This window comes from Calliopsis andreniformis, chromosome 3 (assembly GCF_051401765.1).
Source record: "Calliopsis andreniformis isolate RMS-2024a chromosome 3, iyCalAndr_principal, whole genome shotgun sequence".
In the NCBI taxonomy this organism is placed as follows: Eukaryota; Metazoa; Arthropoda; class Insecta; order Hymenoptera; family Andrenidae; genus Calliopsis; species Calliopsis andreniformis.
The window spans coordinates 28,021,334-28,035,530 of NC_135064.1; the positions used below are offsets into that span (position 1 = coordinate 28,021,334).

At 40.1% G+C, this 14,197-nt stretch overlaps 1 protein-coding gene across 1 annotated transcript; it reads left to right on the forward strand.

The window, feature by feature from the left end:
* Positions 1-837: 837 nt before the first annotated feature.
* Positions 838-13,450, forward strand: LOC143177156 (uncharacterized). The gene is made up of 4 exons (XM_076374966.1): positions 838-1,787; positions 10,647-10,732; positions 10,891-11,015; positions 11,217-13,450. The coding sequence occupies exons 1-4, from the start codon at positions 838-840 to the stop codon at positions 11,751-11,753; spliced, it is 1,698 nt and encodes a 565-aa protein (XP_076231081.1). The 3' UTR covers positions 11,754-13,450.
* Positions 13,451-14,197: the final 747 nt, after the last annotated feature.

Here is a 14,197-nt window from a genome sequence, read left to right on the forward strand (position 1 = left end):
AAATCGGAAATAACGTAGAATGGACAGTGGGAAAAACTGGCTTTAATTGACCTTGCTCCTCGATGGTATTTCCTGTGTTGGAATCTTTCACTCGCTGAAGGTGTAAATCAAGTGCAGCTCGCGACTTCAAGGAAATAACGAAGTCTCGAGTGTAATTATCTGCGTACCGACGTCGCTTCCTGTGCGTTCCTTTTAACGTAAGACACAGTTAGCCGGTTTTTGTGAAGCGAAAAAGACAAAGAAAAATTAAGGGCGACAGAGGTCGTGTGTCTGTCAAGTAAGGCGTTCCTAGAATGTCGGAGAACTAAGTTCAAGTGCAAGCAGCATACTAGACACCAATGAGAACTCTTCCCATTTTAATTGAGAGGAAACGACTAGAATTAATTGATATAGATTTTGAAGAGATATACGCAGAATTGAGGAGTGGTAAAAGTTTATCATTTAATAGAGCCGAATACAGGTAATCATGTCAACAAAAACGATATTTTCAATTCTCACGTTCCTTTTCGAAGATTTACAAGCAAACAGTTCCGACGAAGCATAAACCGAGAAAGGTGGCTATGTAGGCTGCTTTATGAATGCCGTCGCCATGGTGGAGTTGGTGTGCAGCAACTCCTTGAGCCCAGGAACCTATTGCTCCAAAGACCAACGCGAAAGAACAGGGCTGATCCTCTAGGAAAGCAATTTGATCGATTAGACGAGCCTCAAAGACCAACTGGCTTTTCAATTAGGAAACGATCCAACTGGACAGGCTGAATGAAGAGGATCACGCGTGGCGCCATGTAGAGGAGCAGGAAGAGGCGCAGTCTTCCTCCGGGCAACTCAGCGTGTCGAGTAATGCTGAAGCACATCCTGACGGGGCAACCGTCGTCAGCGGGCTCCAGGCATCACCACAATGACTATCAGCCAAGCTCGGGCTCGTTGCACGGCGGCCACCATCATCATCATCACTCGAGCCATCATCAGGATCAGCAGCATCACCACTACAACCAGAACGTTCGCGCGGCAGGCAACGGCGGACGTGGCGTCGACGTATACGACTCGGTGGTCCATCAACAGAGGCCTGGGAATGCGCATCAGGCCGCGACACCGTCGTCGACGCATAGACACCCGCTGAACCACTCTCAGCTGAGCGTGAACAACCTCTCTCAGCGGTTGAATCACTCGCACGCTCTCAACCTATCTACCCTTTCCACGTCGAAGCACTCGGTCAACAGCGTTAGTCCCGTGGCTGGTGGGATCAACAATAACAACAATAACAACAATGTGTCAACAACGTTGGGTCACACCGTGGTGACCCAGGCACCGTTGCATCAGGACAGCAGGCCCAAAGCGAACGGCGGTTTTGATATTTCCAGGTTGTCCAGGCTACCTAGTCAGACGACACCCTCGCCAGCACCTGCTCTTCAGGGTGCACCTGCAAGTGGACAGTTGACCGGCGGTGCTGGCTCTACACCGTTTCCCTTAAACGCTTCCTGGTCTTCGTCCCTGTCTAGGAACCAAAAGGACCAAGAGGCCGGGGCCAAAGAGACGTTGACGAGTCTTGGCCTATTGTGTCTAGTGTCCCTGTTATTAGCGCTGCTCTCGTTGATCTTTCTACTGAAGATTTCGCCGTTAACGGTGACGCCGAGTAGCCTGATCAGCCCGGAAGAATACATGATCGTATACGAGGTGACCCTGGCGCTGTGCGCCCTTGCACTTTCCCTGAACTTGTGCTGTCTCCTCGTCTGCGCCATACAGTTCCTCTTCACTGTGAAGCTTGTCAAGACTTCCTATCAGGGACACTGGTGAGTAACTATTTTTTCTTATTCATCATAAAGTGTAAATAAGAATAAAATATGTCTCACGACAACTGCTAAAGGAATGCGATTCTGTTCGCTGCGAACGAATCAATTAGAGTAACTTGACAGAGAAAAGAGACAAAGACTCCCTGTTGACCTCGAGCTGCATTAACGAGGGTCTTATCGATTATGTCATATCGATATTCAATGCACATCTCAGAGCCAGTGTTCGTTACCCATCGAACGACTGACGAAAATGGAAGGACGCATATGGTGCTCACGGACTGGTATTGAGTCCCCAAGAGACACACGTTTGACACTCTGGAATCCAGTTCAATTATTTTTCAGTTGTAATGGGACCGCCGGCAACTAAGATCTGTAATTAATTAACGCAATAAGAAAGGGTCCTGTCCTGCGGTGTTGTACGTCGAATTGAAGAGGACTATGTCGCGCGGTAATGTTCCTCGCGACCTCTCGGCCACCGCGTGTCGTTACAAAATCTCTTAACGTGGGCCGTTAACTTTTTTATCGAAGCAGCCTTACCGGGATATGCACTTGCGCGTTGCAGGTGGATGCACTCGGTGAGACTGAATGCCCGCGCGCGAGCCGCATTTATAAAAGAAGACGCTCGAGTCTCCGCGTTTGAACGTGTGCGTGCAAGTCGGCTCTGAGATTCTGTACGGTGGTTGTCCCTGGCTTTTTGTTTCATTCGAGGATAAGTTGTCGTCTGTATCGTTCCGAGAGAAACTTTTGCGCGAACCGCTGCTGATGCCAACTTACCTCGCCAAATCCTGAAATGGATATGAACACGCGTAACATATGGACAGTTAACAGTTCAAAGTTGAACCTATTTCCCAATTTTGTATCGCGTTGCTGCCTTTACGCTAATATTGGCCCATTCACGGTTACTAAATTTTTGCTGAGCTTCAGCTGGGTGCGTTTACAAGAAAGTAGCCTTTTCCGCTGTATTATGAATTGCATATATATGCACAGATACTTCGTACACGTAGGCATTTGTCAGAAGGTTAAAGATCTTGACCTATCTCGACTTCACCATTAGTTAACTTGTACGTATCTTCCTGAAAACAGTAGGCTTGAACTATAAAGGAATCGAAATTCTTACAAAATTGTTTCACAAAAGCCACCCAGGTGTTTTGTTAGCGCACCAAGACAGGTTCTCGAATACGGGAGGAAGGATTATGTCGATCATGTAAGAGGAGTAGTCAAGCAGAGAAAGCGCGTAACGCAGCAGCATTTTCCAAAGGTCGACCATTGAAAGGAGAGGATTCGCGCGGAGGTCGCGCTTGGGAAGCGATTACCATTAATTTATATAATCTCGGATCGCTGTCGACGTCCTCAATCAAGATTATCCTTGCGCTCAGAATGAGTGTTCCCAGTCATCCATGCGTGCCCTATCCGTGCGCTGAAATACTGGGTGTCTCGTATCCCGCCGTGATATATCAGCGAACGGCGGCTGTCTAGTGTTTCTTCTCACGCCGCGAGAAGAAGAAACGCAAAAATGCACGTCCTGTATACACGTTGATCATCTCTGTGCATGTGACCCGTTTTTACGTGCAAAACGCACGGACACTCGAACGAAATCGCAATACAATACTAAATACAATACGTTTCGTGACGCACCTTGAACGAAAATGAGGCTCGTTACGAGGCGATACATTCACAGTGCGATTGCGATCGGCCCTTTTGCGGGCTGGTGCGTTCCCTTATCGGTCACGCATCGAGTTTTTCGGGATCCTCCGAGGCAGAATAACGATCCCCTTGGCTAATTGCGACGAATGGAAACGCGCGTCGGAATATGCAAATTGCCGCTGCTCGGACCAAATTCGATGTGTACTCATGAATATCAATCGATGCAATGTGAGAAAGCATTTTGGTAGAAGCAGTATCTTTGCTTGGTACCCGCAGAAGGGCACCGTTTTCGATTACTTTTTTTTGGGTTCTCAAACAATGGGTTGACTACCTGATAAGCAGGGCTATCGATCGTATGACGATAGTTATTTTTAACCCGTGTTATCACGGCGCCTACGTTTACGGCCTACAGAATGCTCTTGCTTGCATACCTGGCTGGAAGAGATACGGAGGACGATTAAAATTGCAGTCTCTTGCATTCAACCACCGCGATTCTCTCAACCTTTGTTTCTACACTTGCTCCAGGCTTTCTAGACAATTCAAGATTCCGCCGACTCTTTGACTCTAGATATCTTCTACTGACTGGAAGGCGCCTCCATGAAATTGCAAGGTATACGCTGGGAATTGCGAGTTGGAGCTTGACAAATTTTGAGGCACTGATCTTGGAAAATATAACAAATTTGAAATCTATCCATGTTCGATTGTTCAATCGATAAACGATAAGTTTTTTAAAAATTATAAAAGCAAAATCTGGCTACAAATCCCGTGTGTCAGCGAGCCCTATTTGCTCTTCCATCTTCTCGTAACAAAAGGTTCGCGTCGCATAGTTTTCGGTCACTAGCCCTTCATCGTGCCACCGTCTAGCCTCGTCGAAACCAAGGTTGTCCAGCTAAAGGTAACGCGAAGTCTAGCAAGTGGCATTGTTGGGAAAAGAAGAAGAGCCCTTGGGTGTGTAGACGCGCTTAGAAAGCCCCAAGCTTTTAATGGCAGGTCCTCATTGTCGCTCGGAGGCTTGCCCGTCGTTCATCCATCCCTAGGCCTATGCACGGTCCGTTTTACCCCAAAGGAGGGAAAAAAGCGACAGAGTTAACGGAGATACGACGAACTCCGGCGACGGTTACAAAGACAGAGGAGCGAAAGAGAAGCGGCGCTGCTAAGTGCCGGCTCATTACTTAAATGGTCCGTGATAAGGGATCTTTGTCTGAGCTCGTAGCGCGAACTCGATGAACTAAGACTGTTCGAATAGAAGACACTTGACGGAAACTAGCTTGCGAAGTTTCTTACTGGACTAAAGAATTTCCTCTTCGATTGTGCATCATGCTTGTTCATCATTTTTCTAGGGGAATCGTTTCAAAGAACGACTCGCTTCATTTTATGTTCGATAGCTAAGTTTATAGCGACACATTATAAGGTCTTCTAAATGAAGAAGAAACTTTCCTACAGGGAACTATGTTGTCAGACACGTCTCAAATTCCTACCATAAGAAGCGAAGAAATATTGAGAGACCGCGGAAGAATTGAGTCATTATAACGAGGCGCAAGGAAATTTACGCGTTCAAGGTTATCTGATCTCCGGATTTCACACTGAGCCCGATGATCGAGGGAGAGCAAAAGAGGACCAGGATCCGAATGATCCGTAACTCTCTGGGAGATTTTATCTGTCATTAAAAAGTCCATCGGGTCGAGCCGCGTCGTTCGTTTTTTATCGATGGCCCGGTTTAACGTTACACGCGTGTCTGGTTTCTGTTCTCGGGCGGTTTCGTGCGTCAGAGTTCCAACAGCATACGCGTGGTCCTTCGACTTTCCTCTCCTTTGCTCTTCCATTCTTTCTCTCTTTTCCTCTCCTTCTCTCTGACTGTCGAGTACCACTTGGCATTCCACGCCTTTGAATCTGGCGTTTGGAATTTTTTTCTCCGGGACAAGGGAAACCGGAATAAATTTGGCAGCGCGTTTTGACTGCGCTTTAATACTCGAGTACAGTGCGAGTTGCGAGTCTGTTTCGATGCCTCCTAATTTATCTCTCGATTAATTTCGATTGAATGGTCATACGACAGCTCTCTGGCATGTTTGTCTCGATCTGCTGTGAATTATACGCTAAAGAAAATCGAGTGTCGTTACCATACCAAACTGACTGTGTCTCGTTAACCAAACCGTTAGAGAAGTACGAACGCTTACGAAAGAAAATTTGTCAATCTTCAGGAACTGTATAGGAATTAGCATGTTTTGTATACACATGTTGTATACCGTGTTAAACAATTCCAGAAAATTACGACACACGGAAAAGACGTTCCACACGAAAAAATTATTCTCTGCATACCTACCTGAGCACGGACGAAAATCTGATTGCAAAAATCAATTACAACGTGTTTGGGTATCGAAGATTCGTCGTTAAAAAGGCAACAAGCTTACGGAAACGCAATTCTCAGCGGTGCTACACAGCCGATTAAGCCAATAAAACGTCCAGTTTATGGGCGGCTCCATATTTTGCGTTCAACCCGATGTCACTGGGTTTACGCAGCCGTGGAACTTGTCAGGGTCAAAAATTAACTGGCAATCGGCCGTTTGCCCGATTCGATGAAAGGACGAACAAGTGTCCGAGGAGATGGTCGTGTCGCTGAAAACTCGTAAAACGTACAATAGCTGGGGTACCAGGCTAGCCTGAGGAACAGGTGTAACTCGGCTGCTGCTAACGGTTGTCGTCCCTTCTGAAAGATCCGTGGTCACCCTTAATTTTGGAGTTATTAAGCCTCCCCTTCTCGTTTCGATGTCGGGGTGAAGGAAATTCCGGAGGTGCCTAGCTTTTACGAGCTCCTCCCCTATTTCCTTTAAACGAGACATCTTGGAAGCGGTGAAATTACCATCGCTGGTTGCTATTTAATAAGTTTCTTTCCCTTCGGAGAGATCGTTTCTCTAATCTGTAATCTAGGGCGATTCTAATTAATAGCAGGATGATTAGACTCTTAAATACTTCAAATTAGGAGAATTACGTAACTACTCTGTTACTATATGCAACTTTTCTTTTCGTGAAAACTTCAAAAAGTGGTCTTAAGAAAGGTAGATTCATTCGAATATAATTCCGTCATTCATGGTGAACTGGTATAATCCACGCGTTTGATCCATCATCGAGCAACCGTTTACGAACTTGGCCGTGGAAATGCTGATCTGCAATGCTATTCTTGTCTTTCGCGTATATACCTCGAGTGGCGATCTCGTAAACGTCTTGTATCGAAATATTTCCATCGTTTATGGTTTCGCGCTTTATCTTTTGCTGTGCAGCGGAGCCGAGACCGGAAGCGTAGAGAATCCAATGTTTATGGGCGATCTGCTGAGCACCTGGAGCATTATGCAACAAGCTCAAAGATTGATCTTCGACTTTCCTTCATCGGTACAATTGTCTTTTACTTAACATTCATCACGTGTATGATGTTTTTAGTCTGGTGAGCCTAAGCCTAAAATCTCAGAACTTTCGACGATTATTCTTTCTTCACTGAATCATACTGATTGTGAGTTACTGGTACACCTGAAATTCAATTGTAACCAAATTCTGTAATGCAACATTCGTAGGTAACATGTTGCGTGAATCAGTTGGAGCAAATGATTCATATGATTTGGTGTCGCATAAATTTATGCGAATAGCAACGATTTTATATGATAATACTAGTAGAAATTGTAGATGAGATTTACGTAAACCGGTTTGAATGGATGATTCATATGACATAATAATGTTCACAGATATAATGACTCAGAATTATAATAATTACTTGAATAATTTGTATAATCTAACGTAACGAGTAACATAGACACATTTTTCTAATTTTCAAATTTGAAATTTCAAATGAAAAGAAAGTTTCTATACCATTTTGACAAACATTGCTTCACAAAAAATAATTTCGACATAACAAATCAACGGAGTTACGGTTAGGTAAATTCGACAGAGATTAAATTTCCTGTCGCAATCTATTTCCGCGTGAAAAACTTTCTGCCTTCATCTCTGTGTACAAACTTTATCCTGCTTCGTATTTGGTTAACTCGTTTAGTTTTTTCTTCTCGTTTATGGTGAATCTTTCGGAAATCGATCCGATCTGTTTCAAAGGAAGGAAACTTCCGACGCGGAAATTGAAAATGTGCATTCTAATTTGATCGAAGCATGCGGCTTCTGGCCGGAAGTGCAGCCATGCAAACACGGCTGCGGCTTGATCGCAATGCCTAGATTGCATTACGAACCGTGTGGAGACATAGAAGACGAAATCTAATCCACGATTGGTTCCATTTCATTGTACAAATTTTTCCTACGTAAATCGAAACGTTTTCAATTACGAGATCTTTTCTAAAAAACAAATTTTTATTGTTTATAATATAATGTGTGAATTAAATAAACATATCTTATTTTGTATGTGCATATTTTAAAGCTTGAATTTCAATTGGCTTAATAAAATTTTACTCTGAATTGCAAGTAATTATTAGTTCATAGTCGATTTCAAGCACCTTCTTTCCCATGATCCTGTACTGAGTTTTGCGTTTGGGCGTTGCTTCGTGGGCTTGTCGCGCGCCCAGCGATCCATTTCGCAATGGATTGGCGTGCATTTCCTCCGACTGCAACTGTACGCATGTACGACAATATTGTACTTATATCGTTGAACAATATTGAATTAGAAGTTTCATTTGTGACCTTCTTTTACTCTGGTAGGATAAAAAAATTGAAGGCAGTTTAACTCTCAATTTAAACATTTTGTATTTTTTTTCTCGTCAGTATTGTATAGCCTTCAGTTGCGTCATAAAGGTATACATACGTGATACTTAATACGTAGATTCTAACTATGTTTCCCAGCATTAACAGCACTCCAAGAACACGCGATTTCCCGCGTATCTCTTGAGAACATCGGTCAGTGACTCCTGCTCGCGAATGTAGTCGTTAGGGTCGATTAATGATCCATTTTGCTCATAAACATAGGCAAGCCATAAGGCTATTTTCGTCTGTAGGTGGTGTTGGATAAACGTTTCCATGAATTTCGCCTGGTCTTGTAGTTCCTTCAACTTCATTCTCTATTTCGTATAGAATGGGAACTCAAGATGATCGATGTCACCTACAAAAAGCAAACAAATTTTCAACTTCGTTCTCACATTAATCATTCTATAAACGGATTAGACGAAAGCTTTGTGATTCGGTAGAAAGAATTTACACGACTCCAAAATATCTAGTAGCTCCCTAGTTCGTGTGAGAAAGAGCAATAGGCATTTACCAAACATTATTGTCCTAGGAGGCGTAGCTGCTTCACCGATCTTTATCTCCATTCATCTCTTCCTGCGAAACTATTCGACGGCACGTTGAATAAGCTCAAACGGTTTTGTCGGCCCTCGTGTCGACATCGTTCGCGTACCCTCCTTGTAATCATGAATGGATGCCTCGTATCCCGAATCAAAGGGCAAGGGACTCTTCCTGCTTGCTGAGATTGACGAGATCTTGTTGAACGGTAACAATTTGGAATGTGTGCTTATGTCAGTCACACCTTGAGGTTGACAAATCGCGCATAAGCTTTGTTTCGGCGCTATGTTTAGCAGATTGTTAGCTACTTCTTGAAAAACAATAAAAGCAAAAGGAGGACGAAACATAGATGTACTGATAATACTTGTCAATTATTACATGTGGGATGTTGGAAAGAAACATTAGGATAAGTTGAATGACAAGCCAATGAAGTGTATCTAGTGAAATTTCTATGTTTTATATGAGTAATTGAAACAATCTACACGACTTCGTTAATGGAAAGTTAAGAGACGCCAGAACGTTCACTTTACGTGAAATGCAGGTCAAAGAACCGCCCAATATTTATTGTTGAAATCAGTACGTTCGATCTTAACGATCAACGAACACGCAATTGCTTATACTTAGCAACTCTGTTTAAAAGGGCTCGGAAGAACAACATTCACTTTTATCTTCAATGAGAGAATTATCTTTAAACAGCCCCATATTAGCCAGTCACATTTTGGGTGTATTAAAATTTTTTGTCAATAAGCATGGATATTATTTATTGATAAATATAAGCGTTTAAACACAATTCGTAGTATTACTATGGTTTCTTATTTTTTGTATGTCACACGTGTTACGCTAATTATACGGGGATAATTTTACTCGGTTATATTTCGCGAGAAGACAGCGACAGCGAAAAACGGAACTGCAAACGCGGAAGGTTAAATTTGTAATGTGTGTAACTCTTGGAAGGCCGGTCGCGTAGGAATTAGTCTAGGATGATTTCATTGGTACCGCTGCACTTGAAACGTATCCAAAGAGGTTACTGACCTCGAAAAGGTGGTAGCAACGGCTTCGTGGGAATTTCTCATTGTGCCCGTTCGAATGAGACTTGTTTAAAATCAGCACGAGATCGTTTTTGCACGAGAACCAGCGACTCGATCCGATAGATGCTCGAACGCTTACCCCTACCCCTTGCTCGATTCTCGTGCTCGAAAGAAATTGTATTTTCTTAAAAGCATGAATTCCATCGCGCAGTATACTTATCGACATCACTCTTCGTAACTTAATTGAAGATAATTAATTTCGATATCAGATAAGCAGCATGATTTACTAAATTCTTAAATGCTGTTTCTAATTACTTGCGTTTTCTTAGAGAAAATATGTAAGGACATAAATTACTTTCAAGTCAAATAAAGAGAATCGTTTAACGTATCAAACCATTTAAGGAAAAAGTGGCGATAATCTCCATACGAACAATACATGCAGAATTCTAGTGACATTTATATACGTATGAGCACAAGAAGATCATTCCAGGAAATGCTTCATCATCCCTTGATTCTATGAATACATTATTTCTAGTGAAGAATGATTAGTCGCGACTAGGAAACATTCATCGAGTCGTGTTTCCAACGCGATCGTAAATCTGCTTCAGACTTTCTTAAACTATGCTCGATGTCTTACCTGGAAATGCGATAATAAGGGAATCGCGATGCAGTCTTTAGAAAGAAACAGTAAAGAAAAGATTTAAATAAATTGAAATAAAAAAGTACGATTCTTTAGAATTATCAACTTCAATTATTAAAATCTTGCATTTGCTTTAAAAGGGTATTTTTCAGTAAAACTTATCTTTTGTGTAATACTTATTTTGAAACAGTATTTGAAATGTGACATGAATGCTTTCAATGAGAAACAAATTCAATTATCGTGAAACCGTGAAACTCACTTTTCCTTTGACATTCTTTGTTTCAGGAGTAACAAGTACCTGCAAAAATCATCCATCAGCCGTATATGTGCTGTCGGAGGCTTTTTCATTAGCATTCCTGTATTTTTAACTGGTAAGAAGTATGTTCTCTGACACTGAATTTACTGCGTTGGTTTAGTGAAATTAAGATTATTTATTTCGTATAATATTTAAAACATTTACAAGTACTTACTATGATTGAGTGGTAATAAAGAATTACATTTTTTGTATTGAGACAACGATTTTTTTCAGGCATGATACTGTACACTTTCATCCAGTTTCATTCAACCCCAGCTATCGTCACATCAGTTTTTATAGGCCTTGGCATTGTATTTTGTGGATGCGCAATGGTTCACAACGTCTTCGTGTGGCAAAGGGTAAAGATTTCTCTTTTTTTTTTACTTTTATTTAACAATAAGTATATTCTCGAATTACGAACTTCGTTGTGGCAGATAATTGAAACATATTGTCGTTATCAGAAAGCAAACATTAAATTATCTACATTGCAAATGTGTTTTCCAGAATGTTCATAAATAGAAGCTAAGTCAAGCTAAAATTGTGATTATTGTCGTTTCCAGGAGAAGACGAACGCTGTAAAGGCGTTAGCGCGTGAACAGTGCGAGGCGGCGGTGCAGCTGCAGAGACAGCAACAGCTGCAGCAACATCAAAATCAGCCGCACCTGCAACAGCAACAACAGCAGCAACAACATCGTACTCCATTAACGATGCACCACGCTAGCTGTTCGACAAAAGCTGGTCCCTTGGTCAACCAGCAGAACGCCAGCCACGCGACTCATGGCCGAGCGGCTCAGTACTATCATCATCATCATCACCATCGACACGTGTCGATGTCTCCGCCCTTGTTACTCTCCTCGCCAGCTCCAATGACAGCGACGCACAATCATCTGAACGTCAGCAGTCACAGAAACATCGTTACTCCTCCTGATACGCCTGGGGATAGATCACCACCAAGTCCTGGAAACAAGTTAAACAGGTCGCAGCATTTACCCCGAGAAGCCAGCGGTAGCGTCAGTCCTGGACTCCCGGCGGCAACTTTAGATCTCAGCAGCGCAGCGACTACCAACAGTCCTCATGAGCTTTCTACATTAGTTTAGCTCTAATGTAGCCATCATTGATATTCATATTGAAGCTTTTAGATTGGTTTCATCATTCCATTCAGACCTATTCCAGATTTCGACAGTGTTGCTGTTATCACTTCATTCCAAACAATTCTGCCTTGATTTATTCTTCATTCGTCTTTTAACAGTGCTGCGGTTATGATTATAGTACACGAATTTACCGTAGATTACAGCCTTTTGTATTGAATATTCTACCTTTCACTTCATTTTATTCAGACTTTAACAACGCTGTGACTGTTATCAGCTCATGTATCATTTACCTCACTTTAGGGACCAACTTTGTGGTTGATGTAGATCTTAAAGAATTTTGATACTTGATATCAGTGTGGATTAGGTCTGATGCTGTTGCAAGGAAGTTTTGATACTTAGTGTTGGCTTTAGAATTATGTAATTTTAGCATTTAATGCTGTAGATTACTGAAATTTAACGAACCCTTTGCCTTATCGGGTAGTTGTTGTGGCATTTAAGAATATTTAATGCATTAGCAGAACAAACTTTAGAATACTACAGAGATATCAGTCTGGATGATTAAGAGTTACTTTTAGTTTCAGATGCCGACCTACATATACTGACTTTATTCCAAAGAATAAATTGAATTAATATGTGTTTGGAGAAAACGTAATAAATCACTTGTTTACAATCTTTCGAAATATGAACTGTTATTATTAAATTGAATGGAATAAATTATCATAAATGAGCTTATACATCATAGTGTTATACGACTAAAACAAAAGATAAAAATATTAAAATTGTTCGTCAATCTATATTGACTAAATGAATGAAACAGTTAATTCCTTAAAACTAATTTATACCCTCATGAATCTTGCCATTTCATTATCATTATTATTAACAATAATTATGCGAAACCTCTAGTCCTAGGTTACTTTCGCTTACAAGATTTTCGAATTTTGACTATCGCGCGATTATGCGATTACAAGTTTCTGATAAGTGTATATGTTAGAAATCTAATATTAAGTTCAAATCTCAAAATATAGATATTCAAACAGTCAATTGATAAATACTTGTAGACATTGCAAATGCTAAACATATGTAATTTTTGATATATAGCTACATATTTGTTCATGATATTCCATAATTTGAGATTTGAACACAACCAAATTTGTGTCAAATGTAAATTTCCTGTTTCAACTATTTTCACGTTTATACTTATATTTTTGTTCCTTTCTGTGCAGACTATAGTTTAGTTACTTTCAGTAGTTGCAATTATTAAGCCAGAGATAAAAATAAAATTAAATTTAAGTGGCTAGGATCGTTTATAAAGGATCATATAAATGTTTTCTGTCTCCCTTTACCATTCACGTAAAAGTTTTTTTATATTTGTGTTGTGTTACCTCATTTTAATTTTTTGGATTATCTTTCCAAATTTTTTTTTTACTAATTAATAATGTGTTTACTATTATCACAATCGTTGAAGCTACTTACATACATAGACAAATAATGTATAATAGGAGATCTACAGAGAGTATTAAAAATACTTATGTAATTTATATCATGAGCACGTAATCGTTAAATCACCTGACTTGTTCAATAAAACATATAAGATAAAGTTTACGATTTTTTATGAAATAAAGATTTTAGAATCTCTTATTAATTTTTCACAATCTGTTGTTAAGTTAATGTTTATAAAGGTCGGGTTGATGTACATGTATATAGTATATAAAAAAGAATACTGAATATACAAATTACTATGTTCTGAGATATATTTGAAACGGGCAGGGTATGCGAGTGAAATGTACATTTCGTAACAATGTAATGTATACTTTATATTGAATTTGTAAGTAGTGTAGTAATAGAACATTTTAGTGTAACACGCGACAATATAATAGGTTAAATTATTTGTCGAATTCATACATAACATGCATAGTACAAAAGTGTTTTAGCTTTATGTACTAGTACTTATGAAATACCAATTTAGTAGATGTATTCGGTATGTACCTAATTAAAGAGGAGAAATAAATTATTCTGAACATATAACAGAAATTCAACGTCAATCAAGTTAATCAAAAATTTGTAAAATATAAAATCTCTAAAAAGTATAAATATCGCATTTTTAAATAGATAGAAACTTTGAGTGAATGACATTAGTAGAACAAAAGGTTTCAATTGAAAAATGTTAAGTTTTTTGTCCAATTTAAAGATGTTAATTGAAAGTGTAAACAATATGAATAAATATCTTGCAATAAAATTGAATTTTAATCGCACTTATATGATAAAGTAATGAAATATACTTAATTCATTCAGTTCAGGCAATTGTTGACATTCTCTGCCACATAAAAAATGATCTATTTGTGATTTATAATTTAAGTATCATTAACAAGTTTAATGAATTACTTTATTTAGAATTTTTATGTTTCAGTATGCAAATACACATATATAAATTCTATTTCTAAGATTATAAA